Source organism: Balaenoptera physalus (assembly GCF_965194825.1).
Source record: "Balaenoptera physalus genome assembly, chromosome: 10".
In the NCBI taxonomy this organism is placed as follows: domain Eukaryota; kingdom Metazoa; phylum Chordata; class Mammalia; order Artiodactyla; family Balaenopteridae; genus Balaenoptera; species Balaenoptera physalus.
This window is the reverse complement of record NC_138889.1, coordinates 60,273,276-60,295,836: the sequence shown is the minus strand read 5'-3', so window position 1 is coordinate 60,295,836 and position 22,561 is coordinate 60,273,276. Positions and strand designations below refer to the sequence as shown.

The 22,561-nt window shown below is 52.9% G+C and overlaps 1 protein-coding gene across 1 annotated transcript; it reads left to right on the top strand.

Moving 5' to 3' along the window:
• Positions 1-10,587: 10,587 nt before the first annotated feature.
• Positions 10,588-14,526, top strand: TPBGL (trophoblast glycoprotein like). The gene has a single exon (XM_082411278.1). It carries the CDS (start codon positions 11,329-11,331, stop codon positions 12,988-12,990), a length of 1,662 nt encoding a protein of 553 aa, XP_082267404.1. The 5' UTR covers positions 10,588-11,328; the 3' UTR covers positions 12,991-14,526.
• Positions 14,527-22,561: the final 8,035 nt, after the last annotated feature.

Sequence of the window (22,561 nt, the reverse complement as noted above, 5' to 3'; positions counted from 1 at the left end):
CGAGGGGCCCCTAATTGCTGGTGGGTGCAGACAAGCTTCTTGCTGCTCCTCTCAGGAGATCATGACGATTAAGAGCAGGCCTGGAGCCAAAGAGCCTGGGGTGGAATCCCAGCCCTTCTCCTACTCACTCTGTGACCTTAGGCAAGTTACTTGCCCTCTCTGTGCCTCATCTTTAAAATCAGGATTGAGAATCACTACCTTTCAGAGTGGTGGTTGTGAAGACTGAACCAGCAGCTATGTGAAGTCAGCCTGACCCAAAATACGTCTCTCCTGTTCCTCAGTTGCTACTGGGGTGCTCAGAGGCAGTGCCAAAGGAGGATCCCCATGCCCTTCCCCATCCTGCCGCCTCTCTCGGCCCCTGCCAGAAGACGCAGCCTGCATGGAGGGGCGCCGTGCCCTTCCCCATCCTGCCGCCTCTCTCGGCCCCTGCCAGAAGACGCAGCCTGCATGGAGGGGCGCCGTGCCCACAGTGGCCCTGCCCCGAGGCCCAATGCTCCCCCTACCCCTCACTCTGGACCACGGCCTGGCCCTGGCCCAGTTGGCATGCTGGTGATCTGCCCAGGCTAAGCAGGGGTGGCTTGGCTCCAACAAGGGCTAAAGGTTCCTCATTTTGTGTCCTGCTTCAGCTTAACCACCTGGGGTGGGTTGCGGGGGTAGGAGGAGTGGCGAAGTGGGGAGAAGAAATGCACTTCTTCCTCCCCGTCTCCCCCTTGGCAGGGTACAAGCTGTGCTCAGTCCAGCACTGTCCCAGGAAAGCCCCCCCACCCCGAGGGTCCCCTGCATGGTATCCCAGGGCACGGAAGCCATCTGCCTCTCTGTCTCTGCAGCGCCTCCGCCATCCCTCCAACTGTCCCTCTCTTTTTATGTCCTTCCCTGGTTCAGCCTGTCCTGCCTGTGGAGTTCAACAGCTCTTCTCAGCACTTGCCACTTGCCTGCCCCTCCCCAGGCTGGGCGCTGGGGGCACAGAGATGACGCAGACCAGGGCTCTGCCCTCTGAGTGCTCATTTTATAGCACCCAGAGCACAGGCTGCAGAGCCCACAGCCTAAGCTGGACTCTCCACTCGGCCCCTTTTAAGTTGTGTGATCTTGGGTCAACTACTTAACCTGAGTGTCCACTTCTTTATTTAACAATTGGGGCCAAAGTACCTCCATTTCAGGGCCACTGTGAGAATTAAATACAACCATGTATGTAAAGCTCTCAACTTTAGTGCACTGGGTACAGCGGGCCCTCAGTCAAGTCAGCCTGCCTTCCCTCCCTCCCTCCCTCAACCCAGCTGCCTCTTCCAGAGGAGAGGGCCATGACGGAGCCTGTGCGTAGACGTGGAGCCCTTCCCCAGCTGGGGAGCTGAAGACTCCAGGGTCAGATGGGCCCCTGCATGCAGGGCCCAGCCCCGTGCCGGGAGGTGTGGAGCACAGACCAGCCAGAGCTCTGCCTGCCAGGTGCTTTCTTTCAGAAGTAGACTCAGTCCTCTGACCTCCTTTTCTCTCTCCCAGTGGCTAATTAGGGCCGATTGTGGGCTCCTTTTTAGCCTTTCTTTTTCTGAACTTCTAACTGGCTTCTTTTTTCCTTCCCCAGGGCAGGGCTGGAGACACACTGGCAGGGCCAAGCTGAATCCCCGCCACAGCCGGGCCCTGTGCTAAGGAGGCGGGAGAGATGTCCACCGGGGGTGTGCCATGGGGGTGGCCGAGGTACAGAGTGCGGCGTTGCCTCAACAGGGAACAGCTTCTTGGCTGCTCGGGCTGCTGTCCATTGTCCCGAGGTTCCTGTCCTAAGTCCAGGTACATGTGGGGCAGCCAATTATCAATGTTCTGGCCAGCCTTCAAGGTCTTCCTGCCCACCTGCAGCCTTCCATAAAGTGATGAGCTCATAGAGATCCCCAGGGAAATCAGGCCTTTATTAGGATTGGGGAAAACTACCGCAACCACACCTGAGGCTGAATGCTTTCTCTACCATTTTGGGATACAGTTGGGGAAGTCTAGGGACCTCGAATGTGACCCACTGGGGGAAACTAGCACTAAGTCATCCTGGTAAATGGCCAACGTGAAGCTGGAAAGGTAGCAGAGGCTCTGGGGCAGCAGGAAACAGCCAGGCCTAGGCTGGTGTGGCAATTGATGATCTGTCTGCAAAGAGCGGCGCTCTCTGGGGGCTCCTTCATGAGCTGGGCGCTCCAGCACTCCAGTGGTGAGAAATGAGTCAGCCATGAGTCCCAGGGCCAAGGATCGGCAGCAAAGGGCACTGAGAGCCAAGGTGGGACCCAAACATCTTCAGTCACTAAGAAAGAACTGAAACTGCAGTGAAATAAACCTGCTCCAGCTGGTTAGAGAGGAGGAGGGCGGCAGGGGCTGGAGCCAGGAAGGACTGTCACTTACCAAGAAGCACAGATCAATGGAAAGGGTAGGCAGGTCAGGACAAGGCCATATAGGAGCTCTGAGCAGAAGCAGAGAAAGAAAGAGACAGGGGTGGGGTGATGAGTAAGGGGGCAGTGGAGTCATCAGGAAGGTTTCCTAGAAGAAGAAGGTCACTATGAAGGTCAGGAAATCTGATGTCAAAAAAGTTTGGGAGGTAAACTGGAGGTGGGCTCACCAACAGTCTTGAGTGTCAGAGCCTGTGCTGTGGTTACCTCTGCATTCCAGGTGGTGCTGGGGGAGTGATGCTGGAGCCGCTCAGACCAAGGTGTCCTCCATGCTCCAGCTCCAGCTGGTGGAGGCTGCCACATGTTCTCATCACGCCTTCTCACCTGCAGCCGGAGCCTGCTGCCTGATGGCTCCTCTGCTAATGGCCTCCAGGTGTGTCCTTGGGCCCCTGGGGGGAGACGTCATGGAGGACACACCCCCTCCTACCCAATTCCCACCCCTCTGGTCACCTTCAGCCACAGAACCTGGGCTGGCCTGGGGCAGGCCACGGTGCACTGGTGCAATCTCACCCGAGGTGGGAGGGGTATCAAAGGTCAGACTGCCTCCTTCTCTGATTGGCTACTGATTTCTGAGCCCCCCTCTTCATTGTCACTTCTGGCTCCTTGGTGCCTTCAGTGCATGGGACCCAGGGGTAACATGAAATTTGTCCTGTGGAATAAGATGGCTGCATGGGTTGCATCTCTTTGGGGAGAGGGGTTGGCCTGGTGCCTCCTTGTGAGACTAAGTGTGTCTGTGCCTATGGGTCTCCATGACTATGGGCCTGTTTCTGCACATCTGTAACTCTCTTTGCATGTCTGTCTTTGTAACCATTTGTCTCTATGTCTGAGGCTGTGTCTGTGTGTTTCTCTGTGTATTTCACAGCAAAGATTTCCTTGAGTGAAATAAATTCCACCAACGTTTATTGTCTAATAAAATGGAAGTCCAATATCGTCCTTCCTGCTTCACCTCCCTAAGGCCTTAAATTTTCATTCCAGAGTTATTTCCAGCCTAAATGGGGTGTGGGGGAAAATCTGATTCATGCTCTTCTGGGGGTTATTTGGACTCAGGAAGGTAAGAGGCTCATGACTGATGAACTGCAAAGCAGCAAGGGTGCCAGAAATCACTCCCCTGTGGCTTGGAGCAGGCCCCAAGCTCCAGACACCTTGTAGTCACTGGGTCTATCTTCTGGTATTCTCCTGGTCCAGGCTGATGCTTGAGTGAGTCTGTGCTCCTGGACCAGAGCTTATATTGACCACCAGCTTTATCATCACCCTCCTCACCATTACCTCCTTCTTCATCACCACCACTACTATCAACACCACCATTACCACTATCACTCCCTCTGCCATCACCACCACCATTACCATTGCTGCCATCATCCACACAAGTAGTATACCACAGTCACTGTCACCATCAACAACACTGTTCCATTACTAATGTCAGAGATTTCTAGTTACATTTCAATAACTATTTCTCCTTCTTCCTCAGCAGTAAGGACCACAACTTTTTGCTCGAAAAATTGTCCCCCAGTTAAAAGACTATAGTTCCCAGGCCCCTTGAAGCTAGTTAGATGTGGCCATGCAAGTGAACACGTTGGATGAAATTATGGGAAGTGCCCATAAAGGGAAGGGGCACCCTTATTTATCTTTTGCCTCCATCTGCTACCTGATGTGATGGCTGGTACCCTAGCAGCTATTTTGTACCACAAGAATGAGGACTACACCCTGGGGAAGGCAATGTGGGAGGCTGGAAGGAGTGTTGGTTTTCTATAACTGTGGAGAAACCATTCAGACTCTGGACTGCTATGTCTGGACTTTCTTTTATGAAAGAAAAAGAATGAACTTCTATTTCTTTATCATTTAAGAGATTATTGTTTTGGGCATTCTGGTGCATACAGCTAAACCTAATCCTAATTAGTCCACATCACCTCATATCAGTTTGCATTAAATAGTTCAGGCCAATGATCTGTATATGGAGGATGGGGTGGGGAGTGAGGGAGCTAGGCCATGAGGGGTGGGGCAAAGAGAGAGAAGGAGGAAGGAAGAAAGAGAGAGAGAGGAGGAAGAGAGGGAAGGAGGGAGGGAGGGAGGGAGGGAAGGAGGGAGGGAGGGAGAATGAGTGAATTCCAGGACATGGGAGTGATTCCGACCCTTGGGAAGTAGCCATTCTGAGGCAGACAGTAGCAAGGATAGGCATTCAGCACCATGGACAGATCACAGAACTCAGTAATGAGGGGACAGAGCAGGAAAAGATGAGAAGAGTTTTGTGGTGGTGGTAATGGTTGTTTTCCCTCAAGGTATGTTCATTAACACCCACTCTGCACCAGGCACTGTGCCAGGAACTGTTCCAGGACAAATTTCCACCAAGGCCACATTTAGCTCCCCAGACCAGAGCAAGTAAATCAACACGGGAAGGCTTGCTAAAGAAGGAAGAACTGATAAACCAGTTGAGGGGTGGAACAAGAAGACTGCATGACAGGATGGACAGATACTGAAGGATCAGGGACCCTCGAGCAGGGGGTTACAGGTTGGAAGAGAGTGGGTCAATTGTTCTGTGAATTAAAGGAGAGTTCAGCATTGGGTGAGAGTTAAAGAAGTGAGTTCTCAGGACCCTTCGATTCCTCAGGTACTGCATCAAAGATTCCAGTTTCTGGTCTGAGAAATCTATGATACTGTGATTGAGGGGTATGTGGAATCTATGATTAAGATTCTACAATTCTAATTCTAAGGCTCTGAGCCAGTTATCTACTGCTGTGTAACAAACCACCCCCCAAAACTTAATGGCTTAAAACAGCAACCACTTTATCTGTTCACAATTCCGTGAGTCAGCAATTTGGGCTCGGGCCAGCTAGTTCTCTTGGTCTTATCTAGGGTCACTCAGGCAGCTGGAATCAGCTGGAAGATCATCTGGGAGCTGGTTGGTCTAGAGGGCTTCAGCAGGATGGCTCACTGCTGGTCTCTTCCTCCAAGAGGCTTACTTTGGTTTCTATACCTGGACATCTCAGGGGAGCAGGAAGAGGGGAGCCCCCAGGCACAATCACTTTTTAACCCTCTGCTTGCATTACATTTGCTGATGTCTCAATAGCCAAAGGAATTCACAAGGCCAAACCAAAGTCAGTGTGGGAAGGGACAGCATAAAAGTATGGATACAGATAGGCAGGTTGCATTGGGGAACATTAATATAACAACCTACCGCAGGCTCTAAGTGCTTCACCACCATTCATATTACCAACACCATAAGAGTCTTATGTTCTGATTCAAACAGACCATGGCTCTATGGCTCTCGGAGTCTGTGGTTCTTAGAATTCAATGTTTTGATTCTAAGATTCTGTAATTTTAGAAGTAGAAGGCTTGGTACAGCTCAGGAGGCTCATGAGGACCCAAGAGGATGGTAGGGAAGTCGAGCAAAGTAAGGTGACTCCCAGACTAAGCAGGAACCCACACGCCTCTTCCATTCCCGTCCCTCAGCCCCCAATTTCCCGCTAGAGCAGGCAGTGGGATGAGCTGGGAATCAGAAGTCCTAGATTATAGACCTTGTTCCATCATTAGTCTGAGGTGACCCCAAGCACAGCTCTTAACTGCCCAGTGTTCTCATAAAACCAATGGAGATATCAATCCCTGTCTTCCAAATGACACAGAACAGTGGTGAAGCCAGGAGAACTGGGCCCACGAACTTCCATCATCAGGAGCCTGACCCTGACACAGCTTAGGAAGAGGGTTTTGCTCCCAACTTCTCAAATTATATCTGCAGCTGCTGAGACCCTGAGTTTTAAGGAAGCCAAGCTTTAAATATGTTATTGCCCTTTGTCTGTCCTAACCTCTACCTGCAGAAGAAAGGAAGGGGGTTGGGGAGGAGGGGAACAAAGAATCCAGCTCAGCTCCTTTCCCTTTCCCCCACCCACTCCTGTCCCTGACTTACACTGGAATCCTGGGGCCAGACCCTGCCTGGCCTTGAGCCTCAGTCTGCTCTGCCCTTTAGCCTCCCCAAGAAGAGGATGGAGGCAAAAAGCAGCTCCGTGAGAGGAGACCTAGACCTAGACCAGGGCAGCAGCTCATGAAATGTAACAGCTAGAGGGACTAGTGGCAACCCACAGGCTGAACCACCTTGTAGCACAGGTGAGGAAATAGAAGCCCAGAGAGGGATAGGGAGCTGCTCAAAGCCCCACAGCCAGCCAGCAGCAGACGAAGACCAAAAGCCAGATGGGGTCATCCTCTTTTCTAAACTTCAGTTTCCAATTCTAAACTGGGGATAACAAACCCAACCTGGGGCACCACTTAGAAACTGTAAAGCACAGTGCAAAGGTAGTAAGAAATCGGGTTTTTTCCCCATGGCCTGGAAGTCTGGGTGGAGGAGGGTGGGTTGAGGCGCAGGCAGGCAGCACTTACGACTTTCAGAGGATTCATCCAACTCATTTAGTCTAGCCTTTCCCCAGAGGCCCAGGCCACAGAGTGGAGGAGGAGGGTATTAAATATCGGAGAGTTATTTAAAAGCTGGTTGCCCGCCCCTCAGAAGCAGAGGGTGGCCTCTGCTGACTCAATGGAGAAAATGAATCTTGGGTCTATGGATTTTCCTGTGTCTCATGGCAGTGGGGGGAGGGGGAATGAGAAATGGGAACAGCAGAGCCTGCAGTGGAGTGTTCCCCTCCCCACCAGCGCAGAAGCTACACGAGAGAACCTGGGGCCTCCCCCGCTACCTAGTGCCTGAGCTTCATCATGTCAGGCCTGCCGGGGCTGCTCCTCCACTTGCCTCAGAGAAAGAGGGGGCAGAGGGAAAGGGAGGCCAGCGTGAGGGCCGCCAGGATAAAGGGAGCCTGGATTGCAGGCTGCTACAGCATCAGACTTAGGAGGACCCACAGACCGTCCTACCACTGCTTTATAATTTGGGGGCGGGGGCAAGTTCAAGGTCACATGTTAAGAAGGTGGGGGCACCAACTTGGGCAAGTCACAGCATTACCTTCCCCTCCATGACCCTCATCCCTAAAAGGCCAAGGGGCACAGGATTCAAAAGCCCTCCGAGATCAGCCCGTGCACACACACACCTTTGAAGAGAGGGAAACAGAGCTGGAAAGGCAGACTTGTCTGCGGGCTCCAGTAACATTGAGTTGCCCCTAATGGACAAAATGGAGCTGGAGGCAGACGGCGAAGGGCTACCTGCTGGGTGACCTCAGGGAAGTTGAAAACCTCTCCAGGCTCCCTACCAAGGCTTAGTGGAGCTTATAGAGGGTAGGGCCTTTGCAGGGAGAAAAGGGTGTAGGAGCTGGGGTTTAGGGGACGGAACAGCTCCTTGAAAGGCTGAGAGGGGCTCTGGGACCTAGTGGGGTAATAAACTCAAGAATTGGGGTCCAGCGTGGCTGACATGGGGGATTCTCAACCTGGCACAGGGCAGACAGGATCATTCTGCCTGGGTGGGGCTGGGGTGATTCATTTGCTGAGTCCTAAGGAAACCCTGAGTGCCTGCACTCTTTGCCCACAGGCTCCCCTGGGATCTGACCCAGTCACACTCCCTAGAGAGAGAACCTAGGATGGGGAGGGCTGCGGCAAAGGAGATGAGCAGGAAACCTGAGCTCCTGTCAGGCTCGGGTCCCAGTTAGCTGTGCAACCTTGAGGAAAGCACTTGACCTTTCTGGGAGGCTGTCTAATGGTGTAAAGTGTAGATGGAGGATCTTCACCTAGCTTGCTTCACAAGGGTAGATCGAGCCAGAGATTTTTAAATCATTATTTCATTTAGTAAATGTTCCCTGGTGCCTTCTCCATGCTGGAACTCTGAGCTGTGTGCTGACAACACAAGAAATCAGACAGTTCTGAGCCCCAGTTGCTGACAGTCAGGGGGCTCAGGAGAGCTCTAGCCCTCTGATCACTCAGTGAAGTTCAAAGGAGAGAGAAGGAAGCCATGAAGGCTTCCTGGAGGGGACAGAACTCAAGCTGAGCCCTGAGGGACAGTAGGCTGGACTGGAGAAACAGAATCAAGGGGAGAGAGCACCTCATGTGGGGCAAACAGTGAGCAATCCACTCGATGCATCAGAGAATAAACACACAGCCTCAGACGCAACTGGACATACATTTATTGAACACCTACTGCATACTGAACACTGACAATGCCAAGACGGAGAGGGCTGTTCCTCCAGAGAACAGAGATCCCCAAATGGCTCACAGACTTGGTTCTGGGGGAACCTGGACAGAGAAAAGGAACACCTGCACAAAGAGGAGGGTGGGGAGAAGGCAGGGTAGAGGCATATACGGAGACAGCAAGTGGAGACTCACTCCTTTTACTATCTACCATGAATTTGAGGTATTGGGAGATGAAGGAAGATGGAACAGAGCAAAACGACATGGGAACTAATTACTCTCAGAAAAGGGCAATGCCTCACCTAGAGTCACATGGATACTAGGTGCCCAGACCCTAATGATATGGCTTTTCTTGTTTCAAAACCTTTTCCCTTCATGTTATCACAATAGCTCTGAAAGAACCAGGAATGACAGGAATTCAAAAGCCCACCTACTTTGCAGAAGTAGAAGCTGACAGCCCAGAGGTGGAGAGAGGTCCAAGGTCACACCAGACCCACACTGGCATCTGTTCTTGGCCTCAGATTCCTGGGGTCAGGATGAAATTTCCCTGTGGTGCTGGCCCCTCTCAGATGCAGCTACTACCTTGGACAAAGCCCTGGGCAAGGACCCTGGGGCCAGGTTTCTAGGCAAAGCCCTGAGGACCACAGGCTTTGTGGCAAGTCCCTGGCCCTCTGGCCTCACCTCCCCATTTATAAAACACAGTCATTGCCTTGTTCTCTGCCACCTGATGGTCCTAGGTTCCCTCTGGTTCTCCTTTCCCCAGCTGAGGTGTCTAGCACCTGCACACACACCCCAACCCCCTACCACCAAAGCTGCCTGCTACTCAGCAGGCATCAGCCCATCAGAAACCAGCCGCCATGGGACCTGGGGAGGGAGATCTGGCCTTGGCAGTTGGTCTGTGATTTCTTAGTGGCTGGAGGCAGAAGGGGCTCTATGCAGCAGGACAGAAAAGCAAAGACCTTTTCATTCATTTACAAATATTTACTGCACAGTCTCTTGTGCTAGTCCCTGTATCGGAAACACAATAGTGAAGAAGAGCCAGTGTCTCCCACTGGGGGAGATGTCATGGCTGGGGCTTGGAGCTGATGTGGGCCAGGACTGGGGTGAGTGCAAGAGCTGAGGGCCCAGCCTCAGTGGCATCTGTTTGAGCTCTTGTGCCCATATGAGAAAAGACACCACACCCTGTTAATTCCACAGAACGAGGGCATGGTGGAGGGCAGGCGTGGGCTCAGAGTGTGTTGGCCGACCTCTGGATACATGTGCTTGCACGCATGAGTCTGTAAGCTTGCCCCTCTGAGAACACACCCAGGCACTTGCATGGCCCCAGAGGTAGGAAGGTTCAAATATGTATGTGATTATGAATCTACGGACACAAGCCAGGATGCACTCAAACCTATGTTTATATGTGCACACGTACGAATGAGCCTGAATGTACTTGCAAGAGGCACATCTGAGGCTGCCTGGAACTGTGCACAAGCTTATGCAAGCCTTCCTATGCATGTGTATGCACACCCAAGTGAGCATGAGTGTGTGTGTGTGCTTACATGTGAACACACCTAGGTCTGTTTACGTGCTAAGCTTGCTTCTATGTGTACATGTGAGTGTACAACCGCACATGTACATCTGTACAGACATGTCCAACATGCTTGTGCAAGTTACTATTCTCATCCGCCAATACTTGGGAGTGACAATGGGGACAGGGGAGAGAAAGGGGAAGGGGAAGGGGAGGCCACCCCCCCACCCCCAGCATCAACAGCCCTGGGCCTTAACAATGGCCCTTGTCTGAGACCCAGGCCACTGCAGGGTCTACGTCTTCTCCTACCTCTTCTCCTTAAGTGGTGTTGATCTGTTGGTTGATCAGTTAAATATAACCTCAGGGAAGGAGTCAACCCAACAATCCCTAATTCAGGTGAAAGAGAATGACTCTTAGGTTGGGGGGAGCCGCTATCCCAACCAGCTCTGCTGATACCAGAAGGGCTTTCGGATCAAGTGTCAGCCTCTCCAGCCTGAATAATTCAGGCCAAGGCAAGGAGTGCTCCCTTCTCAGGAGTCTGTCCCTTTAAATCAGGTCTGGAGCTTCCCAGTTCTGGAAAAAAAAAAAAAAAAAATCCAGAACAAAACAAACCTATAAACAGCTCAGCCCTGGCCCTTTCTGAGACCCCCACTCCCTGCTGCAAAATCTGCTCCTGGTCTCACAAACCCTCCTACCCATTCAATATTTACAGGTGAGGTACCCTGGAGGGGAGGAGGGGCAGCTGATGGTATCCAACAACCCTAAGGTCCTGAGACCCAGAACAACCTAGCGGGGGTACCAAGGTGCTGGGGCAGGGAGGGTACAGCAAAGAGCTGAATCACCACACCCACCGGGTCCCCGGGCCTAGGAGAGTGCCTGGGGGAAAAGTCCAGCCTGGTGGAGGAAATCAGATGGAAGAACTCCCGGCAGAGCAGCCAGTGACTTGGGGGGAGGAGGGGTAGAAGGAGGAGGGGATGTCGCTGACTTCCTCGGGGTGGATGGGGTGGGGTGGAGAAGACGTTGGTCTCCCGGGACTTGCAGGGGTGTTGGCCGAGCCAGGCCTGATGTAACTGGGGTGGCAGAGGAGGGGGCTGAGGCTGGGGATTTTCCTCACTCCTAGCACAGCCCTCTCCTTGATCACAAGGATAAGGAAGAGGCTGAAAAATGAGGAACTTTCCCAGCCCACCCCTCATCCCTGCCTGCGCTGCTAGGAGGAGCCTTGAAGTCCTCCCCCCAAATTCTCGGCCGGTGATGCTGACCCACCTGCCTGCTCTCCCGAGCCCGACCCCACCCTACCCGACACGTCCCAGAGAGGGAGGGGGAAGGTACCAGCCCAAACGCGGCGGGTAGGGGGAGATGAGGGGCAAAGAAGTCAGAACCTCGGAGAGCCAAACTTCTCAGCGGTCCGGGAGCCGAGAAGGGGGAAGAGAAAGAGCAGCAGCCGAAAGCCCTGGTTCTCGGGAGCCTCCCACCCCGCCTCTCCGCAAGGAGGGCGCGGAGACACCGCCGGGGGCGGAGGAGGAGGCCGGGAGGCGGGGAGGGGGGAGGCAAACCCTGCCCACTCGGCTCCGAGCCCAGAACGGCCGCGGAAGCCGGAGGCCGGTGCGCAGGGCGAAGAGGGCACCGGGGGCGGGGGGCTCCGCTCCCCGCCTGACCCCTCTCGCCCCAGCCAGGAAAGTGAAGGCTCCTCGGACTATAGAGCCAGCGGAAGGACCGACCACAGCCGCCGGGCGCTCCCGATCGAGGACTTGCCCCACCCGCCCCCCACCCCGCCCCCAAGGGGCTCCGAACTCACTGGTGAGCGCGGCGGCCCGGGCGCTGGATGCGGGGGCAGCCGTGATGGCCCCGCGCGCGGGACAGCCGGAGCACTGGGGCCCGCTGCTGCCGGGGCTGCTGCTCGTGGCGGCGGCGCTGAGCCGACCCGCCGCGCCCTGTCCCTTCCAGTGCTACTGCTTCGGCGGCCCCAAGCTGATGTTGCGCTGCGCGTCGGGCGCCGAGCTCCGGCAGCCGCCGCGAGACGTGCCACCCGACGCGCGCAACCTCACCATCGTGGGCGCCAACCTGACTGTGCTGCGCGCGGCCGCCTTCGCCGGCGGGGACGCGGACGGGGAGGAGGCGGAGGCGGAGGCGGCGGGCGGCGTGCGCCTGCCGCTCCTGACCGCTCTGCGCCTCACGCACAACAACATCGAGATGGTGGAGGACGGCGCCTTCGACGGGCTGCCCAGCCTGGCGGCGCTCGACCTGAGCCACAACCCGCTGCGCGCCCTGGGCGGCGACGCCTTCCGCGGGCTGCCCGCGCTGCGCTCGCTGCAGCTTAACCACGCGCTGGCGCGGGGCGGCCCCGCGCTGTTGGCCGCGCTGGACGCCGCGCTCGCCCCGCTCGACGAGCTGCGCCTCCTGGGCCTGTCGGGCAACGCGCTTAGCCACTTGCCGTCCGCCGCGCTGCGCCGGCCGCGCCTGGAGCAGCTGGACGCGCGCCTCAACGCGTTGGCCGGCCTGGGCCCCGACGAGCTGCGCGCGCTCGAGCGCGATGGCGACCTCCCCGCCCCGCGCCTGCTGCTCGCCGACAACCCCCTGCGTTGCGGCTGCGCTGCGCGCCCCCTGCTGGCCTGGCTGCGCAACGCTACGGAGCGCGTACCCGACGCGCGGCGCCTGCGCTGCGCCTCCCCGCGGGCGCTGTACGACCGGCCTTTCCTGGACCTGGACGAGGCGGGGCTGCGCTGCGCCGAAGGCGACGCCGACGGTCGCGGGGAAGAAGTGGAACTTGCCGGCCCAGAGCTGGAAGCCTCCTACGTCTTCTTCGGGCTGGTTCTGGCGCTCATCGGCCTCATCTTCCTAATGGTGCTCTACCTAAACCGCCGTGGCATCCAGCGCTGGATGCGCAACTTGCGCGAGGCGTGCCGGGACCAGATGGAGGGCTACCACTACCGCTACGAGCAGGACGCAGACCCGCGCCGCGCTCCCGCCTCGGCCGCCCCCGCCGGTTCTGGGGCCACTTCCCCCGGTTCGGGCCTCTGAGCTTCGCTTGATGGGACTTGGGGGCCACCCCTGTCAGCTGATGACCTGTCCCGAGGCCGTGGGTATGAGACACCCGCGAGCTTGGGGCTTTGAGACCTACCCCTGACCGATCTGAGACCTTTGGATTATGGCATCTCCCCCACCTGGAGACCCCAAGCTGTACCCGCCTCCCCAGCCTCTGAGAGCTGTCACCATCAAAGACCCAGAGACACTCTCTTCTGATTCCAGAAACCCCGTCCACCCATCCCAAGCTCTGACAGCCCTCCTGAACCACCAGAAGCACCCCCCCCCCCCTTTCAGCACTCACCCAGAGACCCTGTCCTTCAATCCGAAGGACCTGGGACTGCTTCCACTACCCTGTGCTTTGAACCCAGACCTCTCAGCAGGAAACATCCCCCTAGACTACACTCCAGCTTGCAACCCTCGGCTCCCTTCGAGGGCTCGGGGACCCTCACATCCCATTCTGGTCTCAGAAGCAGAGCAACCCCACCAGAAGGTTTCTGTGGACTTTGAGCCTTTTTTCTCGTTTCGGAGCTCTTAACTCTCCATCCTGCATAGAGACCTGCATCCCGGGAGTCTGAGGGTTGGGCACCCTCCCCCAATCTGAGGATGTATTTCATACCACCCACCACCCCAGCTCTTGCTCAGGCCCCTCCCTTCCTTGGCCCAGGCTTGGGGTTCAGCTCTTCTCTGTCTCTCCCATCCCAGGGACGGGCACACCCCTTTATAGCCTTTACGTGGAGCTGATCCTCAGCCTTCCCCACTTTTGGCTCTGATACCCTAATACTCAGTCCTTGTCCCCAATCTCAAACTCTCAGCTCTTCACCCCGATCTGAGTTTCTTCCCCCGGCCCAAGTCTTAGGCTCTCAATTCCTCCTACATCCATCGCTTGCACTCAGAACCCACACTGCCACTCACTGGGTCAGGGTCCAGTGAGGAATCCATCCCTGGGATATGCCCAGCCCCCTTTCCTCTTAGGATGAGCTCTCTAGCCCTGCAAAACAGGCACAGATGCGAAGCACCCCGCAGCCATACTAGCAGATCCCCATGGGAGATCCCGGAGGAGAGAGTCCTGGGGGTGCAAAGTAGATGGTCTGGCCTCACAACCAGGGTCACCTGACCATTGTGCCACAGAGAGGGGTGGGGGAGGGGCTCTGAAGGGCTGGGAGCTGCTGGCCACATGCTCTTTCCCACCCATGTGACTCTTCTCCCTTGGAGAGTCCTCTCTGCCACCTCCTCACCCCTGCCCCCCCCCCACGCCTTCTGGAAGAGGAAGGGAAAAGCCCTCCGATACAGGGTCAGAGCCTCAGCGCCCTGCCTTCTGCATGATCCCAAAGCACAACTGGTGAGTGGGAGGGGGCCGCCTCTCCCTGACTCCCACCCCCTGGGTCAGGCAGAATGGCTGGCCTGTGCTGCCTCTGCACACAGGAAGTCACCCTCCTTCAACATATTGCCTTGAGGCCTGCCTTCCCTCCCCACCCTGGAAATCTGGATCTCCCTTGGGCAGTTTTCTATAAAGTCTGCAATAATCTCAGATACTCTGCTCTTGTAAACGGTGCCATGTCATTCCTGCTGACTTGGGTCATTAAAGGGGGTGGGAGGGGACACTTAGAGCAGTTTAGACCTTCCTGAGGTGAAGCAGTGACTCTTGATGTCTTCTCCCGGACTGTGGGAGAAGAAAAGGGCTCTGACTGTACATAGTAAGCTTGAGGCTAGACACATGGAGGGACTTCCCATTGGGATGGCATTGCTCTCCAAGTCAGTTCGCTTTTTATGCTGAGATAGTGTTTTCCGCAGCCAGGGTGGGATCCTGCACTTCCTCTACAACCTCTTACCCTTTGGTTCCTCATCACTGCGGTGGGGTGGAGGGTCACGGGGGAGATGTAGTTGGACTGACAAACACTAGCATCAGACGAGGCTATCAGGGAGAAAATCCAGCTGCAGAGAATCAGAGGCAGTTAATTCAGACGGAAAAGAGGAGGAATCATTATTTGCTGCTTCGACATCATCCCCTCTGTTGAACTACCTGGTACTCCCTTACGTCCTGCGTCACACCACGCTCTCCTGGCTAGAGGGTTAAGACCTGCACCTTGGATGTGTGAGAGGCTGAGAGGAGAGGTAGCCTAGCAGTGGGGGGCATGGATAAAATTGCCCCTTGAGATATGTGGAACAAGGAGACAGGTGGGTTCTGGGCCAGTAGGGCCAGGATAAGAGGCTGTCTCCTACCTCAAGGTCCCCAGGCTGGATTATTTTACATTCAGGGTCTCAGAGCCCTAGAACCACATGGCAGAAGCCTAGAATTCTGGCATTTTAGAATCTTAGGGTTGTGTAATTCTAGAATTTGTGTCTGCTAACCATTGAAAGGGACCTCAGAGGTAACGTGGGAAGCCTCATAAACTGTGTCAACAAGGAGCTCCCTCTCTCGAGGAGCTCGCTTCCCCCCCCCCCCCACCTCCTGGGAGCATCCCTTTCAGTGCCAGAGAAGTCTGCCTGGGGCTCCCTGACAGTCCCAGCTTTCCCTTGAGGCCAGGAGCACACCTCACCCCAGGACAGCTCTTCACAGAGTGGTTGGCAGTGCACGAGCCTCCTTATCTTCTCCCAGCAAATTCCCTACCCTCCTCCCAGTCATTCCTCGTGAGAAGGGGTTAAATTCTCTTGAAGCATTCCCATCCATCAGTGACCTTCAAAGGGTGCTTTGCCAGTCCTGCAGGAGAAAATAGTGATGTCCTCTCTAACACAGGTTAGAGAACTGTGTCTCTAACAGGGCACCCTGCCCAACCCCACCCCACCCCACCCCCCGCCCCCACCCCCCAGTTCCAAAGATGTAATGTAATGTAGCCTAAGACTACAGTAAGTCCTGACAAATAAAACATGCTGGTAGCTGTGGTACACTGTCAGCAAAAATCTTTGAGGGTTTTAGGTGAGAGCTGATGCTAAGCTAAATATCAAGTCAATAGTTGTCAAAAATCAACTAATTGAGTACCTAATGTATGCCAATTGACATTTAACCTTAGTGCCATTCACTGACTCCCATTAAATGTTGTCTCTGAGCAGCTTCCCTTCTTGTAGCCTGTCAGTGGCCTTTGGCTTTATGGAACTATCAGCAGGGCCCCAGGGCCCCAGCCTCCTCTGCAAATCCAGCCATTTTCTTAGTCTCAATTAAATACAACTTTGCCAGTCCTAGAAAAGCTAATGACCCAGGGGAGAAATTCTATTCAATCAAGTTCTAGAGAAAAGAAGTCCCAGGAAACCATGAGAACTCAGAGTAAGGGCCCCTGTACCCAGCCTAGGGAAATTTCTTAAAGTCACATTTGAGCAGGGTTTTGAGGGATGAGTAGGAGTTTGCAGAACAGAGAAAGATCAGAAGTATCAGCTTGTACAAAGGCCTAGATGCAGGAAGATCTGTTAGTCTGATAATTCAAGAAGATCATTAATGGCTGGGGGTAGCTAGGACGATGTGTGTGGGTAAGATGGTTCTGCGTTCCCTTCATTCTCCACTGGGAGGAGCTAGAGGGACTTCCACCCTCAGAGGAGAAGTCAGGGAAGTGGGGAGGTGTGCTGTGTGGGTCAGGAAAACTGCGTGGTTCGCTTACTTGTTCCTTCCTTCTGCCCATCCTTTTTGTGCCAGGCCTCATGCTGGGCACAGGAGACAGAGAGAGGAGTCAGCTAAGCCGTGCCCATGGGAAGCCAGAGGGGCAGGGAGGTAAGGGAAGGGGCCACAAAGAGGTCTTGCAGGAAAAGGTGAGATGGAGAGGTCTGGCTGGCCCTCCTCTGACACCCTGATGTCACCCACTCACTGCAGACCCTCTCTCAGCAGTGCCAGGGACCCACTGAATGGTTAACCTCCCCCTCTAATCAGATGCTGTGAATGCTGCTGGAAGTTTGAGGTGGGCAGGTGACTGCAATGGCCAAGTGCCAGGGGGGAAAGCTCCATCCAGGATGTGCCCTCAAAGAGCAGGTGGGATAGAGAGCAGGTAGAGAAGGAGAGAAAAGGTGTGTGACTGTCAGAAATGCGATACACATCAAGGCAGCTCTGCACCGAGAAACACGGCAGACTTCCTGGGGTTCTGTGACCCTGTAAAAACTGAAATTTCCTCTCAAACACAAAGGGAAGCCACGATCACCATCTCCTTGAGAAACCTTTTACTTCTGCGACCCCTTTCCTACCCAGGCCCCTCAGGTCTGGGGTGGGAATAAGTGAGGGCCCAGCTGGAGTCCAGAGGACTGGGTTTCAGTCTGAGCTCAGCATGACTTGCCATGTCGTCTGGACCCTAGTCAGTCAGAAACATTGGTTAGGCCCTACTGTGTGCTGGGTGCTGGGGATTCAGCAGTGAACACAGCAGAGCTGGCTCGTGCCTTTCTGGTTCAGTCCGACCCCGACTGTGGACAGCCCCTGCCCCTCCCTGGCTCCAGGTTCCTTCTGTCAGGCCAGGGCTGGACTTGTGACCTCCAGAGGCACTGCCTGCTCTCACTGAAGTCCATCTCCTTCTTCATTAAGTCTCTGCCTGGCAGACTCATGGCCCTAATTTACAGGCATGGCCTTTCCCGGACTGGGAGAAGTGACAGGGGCAGTTAATATTCCTGTGGTAATGAACTTGGCTGTCTTCAGAGTCCCCTCTTTGCCCCCTACCCCTCCCTCTCCGCCTCCACCCTCTTCCCTCATCCCTGCCTCACAGCGATTTGCCCGGGGATGGCCAGTCCCACGGAGACCACCTCAACTAACCCTTCAGTGTACTGCTGGGGAAGTTGAGGCCTAGCGAGTGCAGGAGCCCATCCAGGTCACACAGGGTGTCAGGAGCAGAGCAGATCCAGAGCTCAGGGTGCCCCCTGGGGCCATCCCTGCCCTGCTCTGGGTCTGAGTATCTGGCAGTGCTGCCCCATCTCCAAACTCTGTATCTCCACCCCTGTGGTCATTGCCTCCTGCGGCCAGGCCTGGAGATAAGCAAAAAGCCAGCAAGGAAGGGGTGGAAAGCTCTCTTCAGCCTCCATCAGCAGCTTCCAGGAGGCCTCAGAAACCTGCTCCAGCCTCTTGCAGGCAGAAACTCTGATGGGGGCTCCTTTTCAAGGGAAGGGGCATCTCTACCCCTCTCTGAGAGGAGAAAGGGGCTTGTTCTGGACCCGCAGGCTCTGAGGTCCCCCTGCATGAAGCTCATCCTTCCTGAGCCTCTCCTCTCTGCCAAGCACCTGCTGAGATGGACCACACCCGGCTCCTGTGCTCAGTAAAGATGGGGTCACTGTGATAATGGAGGCATGGGGGCCCCAAACTAAGGTGACCATCCAAACTAGGAAACTTTGGAGAGTGAAAGGGACCTCTATTAATAATTACACTGGGACAAGAATAAACTAGGACTGTACCAGGCTGTTGGGCCCTGGACTACAATGACTTTTGACAATACTTGGAGGGGAAAAGAAAAAGTGCCAGACTGCTAGACTAGCTAGTCTGCCAGCACTAGATAACTAATACACTCCCTGTCCTTGCCCCTGTCCTCCAGCCATGCTAAACAACTTCCTGAATGCTATTCTCTAGCCACACCAGACTACTCAGATTTTAGTAACAGAGCCCAGCTAGCTATTTCAGGCCCCATACCTTTGCTCACACAGTACCCTCTGCCTGGGATGCCTTACCCCCAACAGAGAGCAGCACGACAGCGCAATGGTCCCCTCTGCTTTCCTGACCTCACCCTCTTCCTCCTGTCGCTGGAACCCCCAGACCTTCATTTCGACTGATTTGTTTTCTGGACCATTGTCTGCACCAGACCAGACACTCCCTGCAGGGGCTGGACCCAGTTCCCTTTTGGGTGCCTGACCCTGGTGCACAGAGATTTGTGAGCACTGCACCCCACAGAAATCCAAAGTGCAGAGGAAGAGGCATCACGCAGGGCTCGTGGCCTCCCTCTTCTGCACGTCTGATGCCCACTCCCTTTAAGTCCCACAACCTCTCACCTTGTTGAACTGAAGCTGCAGTTATAGAAGATGCCTGCATGGTCAGCTCCTTGTTACTATTCAATAAAGTGAGAGAACAGAAAGAAAATGCAGCTTTACAATATGTAATCATGTAAAACATAATTTAGCTTTAGCTTTTAGACTTTGACTTTTTAATACAATTATAGCTTTCTGGCCCTCCATTTGGGATTCTTGTCCAGCGTCCTATCTGGGCAACATCTGCCACTGGCTCAGCCTGCCTCAGCCTTGGTTCCTTGACCCAGGGAGCTATAGTGACATCTATTGGCCAATTTGTGGGAGTGGAACCAGTTTTACCTTTTTTCCATACATGCGCCATCTGCTGGTGAACATGGGAATGTTCCTTCTTTCATTTAGTCAAATCCGTTCAGCAAATATTTTATAAAGTGCCTACTATGCGCCAAGCACTATGCCAGGAAGAAGCTGGCAGTTGTTCTAGGCACTTTACATATGTTAACCGATTTTAGCCTGATGACAATTCTATGAAGTAGGTGTTATTATTCCTACTTTACAAATGAACAAACTAAGACAAAGGTGAATAATTTGCTCACTGCTAATAAAGGGGTCAAGTTGGGGTTAGAACTCAGAGCCCATGTGCTTGCACCAAGGACAAGTAAATAAACAAGTAAGATACCTCTTATGAGGAAAATAAACAGAGTGTTGTAAGAGTGATAGGAAAGGTTGTCCTTTGAATGGGGTAGTCAGGCAGGCTCCTCTGAGAAGGTGGCTTACCCTGAAGAATGGGAAGGAAGGAGCTCTGCAAACCACCTAGGAAAGATGAATCCAGGCAGAAGAAACAGCGAGTGCAAAGGTGCTGAGACTGAATATTCAAATATTGAGAGGGAGGCCAGTTATGACCATTCTACCCCCAAATACCTCTCCAATCAGTCCTTCTTCTGCTTCCCCACCTGGTCCCAGCCTCTACATCTCTCAGCCGGATCCCTGTCCCAGCTTCCTTCTTGATCCCTTTGCCTCCAGCCTTCCCCTCCGGTCCATCTTCTGCAGTGCAGCCAGAGTGATCCTAAAAATGCATGAATCTGATCCATCTCACTGCCCTGCTTAAAACCTGTCCCACCGTCTTCTGGATAAAAAGCTCTTTGGACTGATTATCTTTAACCTTCCTCCCCATGGCTACGGTCTGCTCCCATCTCCTGTTAGCTCTTCTGGTTCCCTTCATTCTAGCCAAACCGAAGTCCTTACAATTCCTTGAAGGTCCCAGGTTGTCTCACCACCTGGGGCTTCCCATGAGCCACCCCTTCTATCTGGAATGCCCATAGCCTCTCCTCACCTGCTTAACTGCTTCTCATCCTTCAAAACTCAGTTGAAGCAATTCCCTTTCTAGGAAGCTTGCCTTATTTCGTATCCCACCCACCCCTCTTTAGTGCTCCCATGGCACGCCATGAGTATGTGTCAGCCCCCATCTCCAATATCCCTCAACATCAAGTCCAAATCTTTTTCGTCATGCCTTACATTCCTGTGAATTCGTGAGCTCCTTGAAGGAAGGGATTGTCTTATTAATCTTTGTGTCTTCAAGGTCCAGCGTAAGTCTCAGCAAATGGTACATGCCCAGTAAATAGTTTGCAGCTTGTGAGCTATAGATTGTTTAGTTTCTTTTTTACCTTTTTTTTTTTTTTTGCTTTTTATTGAGATACATATTTGCATAGAGTAAAAACCCACTCTTTTTTGGCATACAGTTTATTTTGACAATCAAGATATGGAACAGTTCCATCACCCCCCAAAATACCTCCTGCTGCCCCTCTGTAGCCAACCCTTCCTCAACTCCAGCCACTGGCAACTAGGGGTCCATTTTCCATCTCCATAGTTTTGCCTTTTCCAGAATGTCCTATAAATAGATGCATACATATTTATCCTTTTAAGTCTAGCTTCTTTCACTTAGCATGATGCATTTGAGATTCATTCGTGTTGTAGGTACCACTAGTTTGTTCATTTTTATTGCTGAGTAGTATTCCATTGTATGGCTGTACAATAGTTTATCCATTCACACTAGCTGAAGAGCATTTGAGTTGTTTCCAGTTTTTGAATTATGAATGCATCCATTATTAACGTTCACATACAGGTTTTTGTGGGGACATAACTTTTCATTTCTTTTGGGACTGGAACTTCTAAGTCTTATAGTAAGTATCTTTTTTTTTTTAAATTAATTTATTCATTTATTTTTGGCTGTGTTGGGTCTTCGTTTCTGTGCGAGGGCTTTCTCTAGTTGCGGCGAGTGGGGGCCACTCTTCATCGCAGTGCGCGGGCCTCTCACTATCGCGGCCTCTCCCGTTGCGGAGCACAGGCTCCAGACGCGCAGGCTCAGTAATCGTGGCTCACGGGCCCAGTTGCTCCGCAGCATGTGGGATCTTCCCAGACCAGGGCTCAAACCCGTGTCTCCTGCATTGGCAGGCAGATTCTCAACCACTGCGCCACCAGGGAAGCCCTTATAGTAAGTATCTTTAAACTTATAAGAAACTGACAAACTGTTTTCCAAAGTGTCTGTGCCATTTGGTATGCCCACCAGCAGTGTGTGAGTGTTCCAGTTCCTCCACACCCTCGCCAGCACTATTTTTTGGGAAGAACAATTGGATAGCCTTTGCACCTTTTTGGAAAATCAGTTGATATATACAGGTCTATTTCTGGATTCTGGAGTTCATTCCATTGATATAGGTGTCTATTCTTTCACCACTACCACACTGTCTTCATTATTGTAGCTTCATAGTAAGTCTTGAGATCAGTTAGTAGGCAATTCCAATGTTGTTCTTCCTTTTAAAAGTTGCTTGGCTATTCTAGTTCCTTTACCTTTCCATATAATGTTTAAGATCAGCTTGTCTACACATATAAAAGAAAAGAAAAAATCCTGCAGAGATCTTGATTTGGACTGCACTGAATCTATAATTAGTTTGTAGGGAATTGACATCTTCTAATCCATATTGAATCCATATTCAATATTGAATCTTCCAATCCATGAACATAGTACATGTCTTAATTTGTTTAGGTCTTCTTTGATTTCTTTCATCAGTATTTTGTGCTTTAGAGATGTACATAGAGATTATGCACATATTTTGTTATTTATACCTAAGTATATTTCCATTTTGGTGCTATTGTAGGTGGTATTATCTTTTTATTTGGCATTGTCTTTTAAATTTCAAGATCCAGTTGTTTGATGTTACTATACAGAAGTATAATTGATTTTTGTATACTGATCATGCATCCTCATTGATCATCCTCTTCTTCTGGTTCTTTGTATGTTGAGTTATTTCAGACTGTATCCTGGACACTGTGAATGTTATGTTGTGTAGACTCTGGGTCCTGTTATAATCCTTGATAGAACGTTGATTTTGTAGTTGTTGTTGTCGTTGTTTCAAGAGGTTATCAACTGATTTAGTTTCAGACCCAAAGTTGTCTGTTGGGTGGTGGGTGGTTCTAATCGCAGCACAAATCCACAAGAGAAAAGAGAAATAAAAGGGAAGTCTACCCCATGCAGGTTACTTCTCCAAATTTTTACTCCCTGGACCATTTGCCTGCTTTTGTTTAATTTTCGGAGTCATTAGGTAGTTGTGTTTTGTATTTTTGTCCAGGGTTTTTATGTAATCAGTAGGAGAGATAGGCT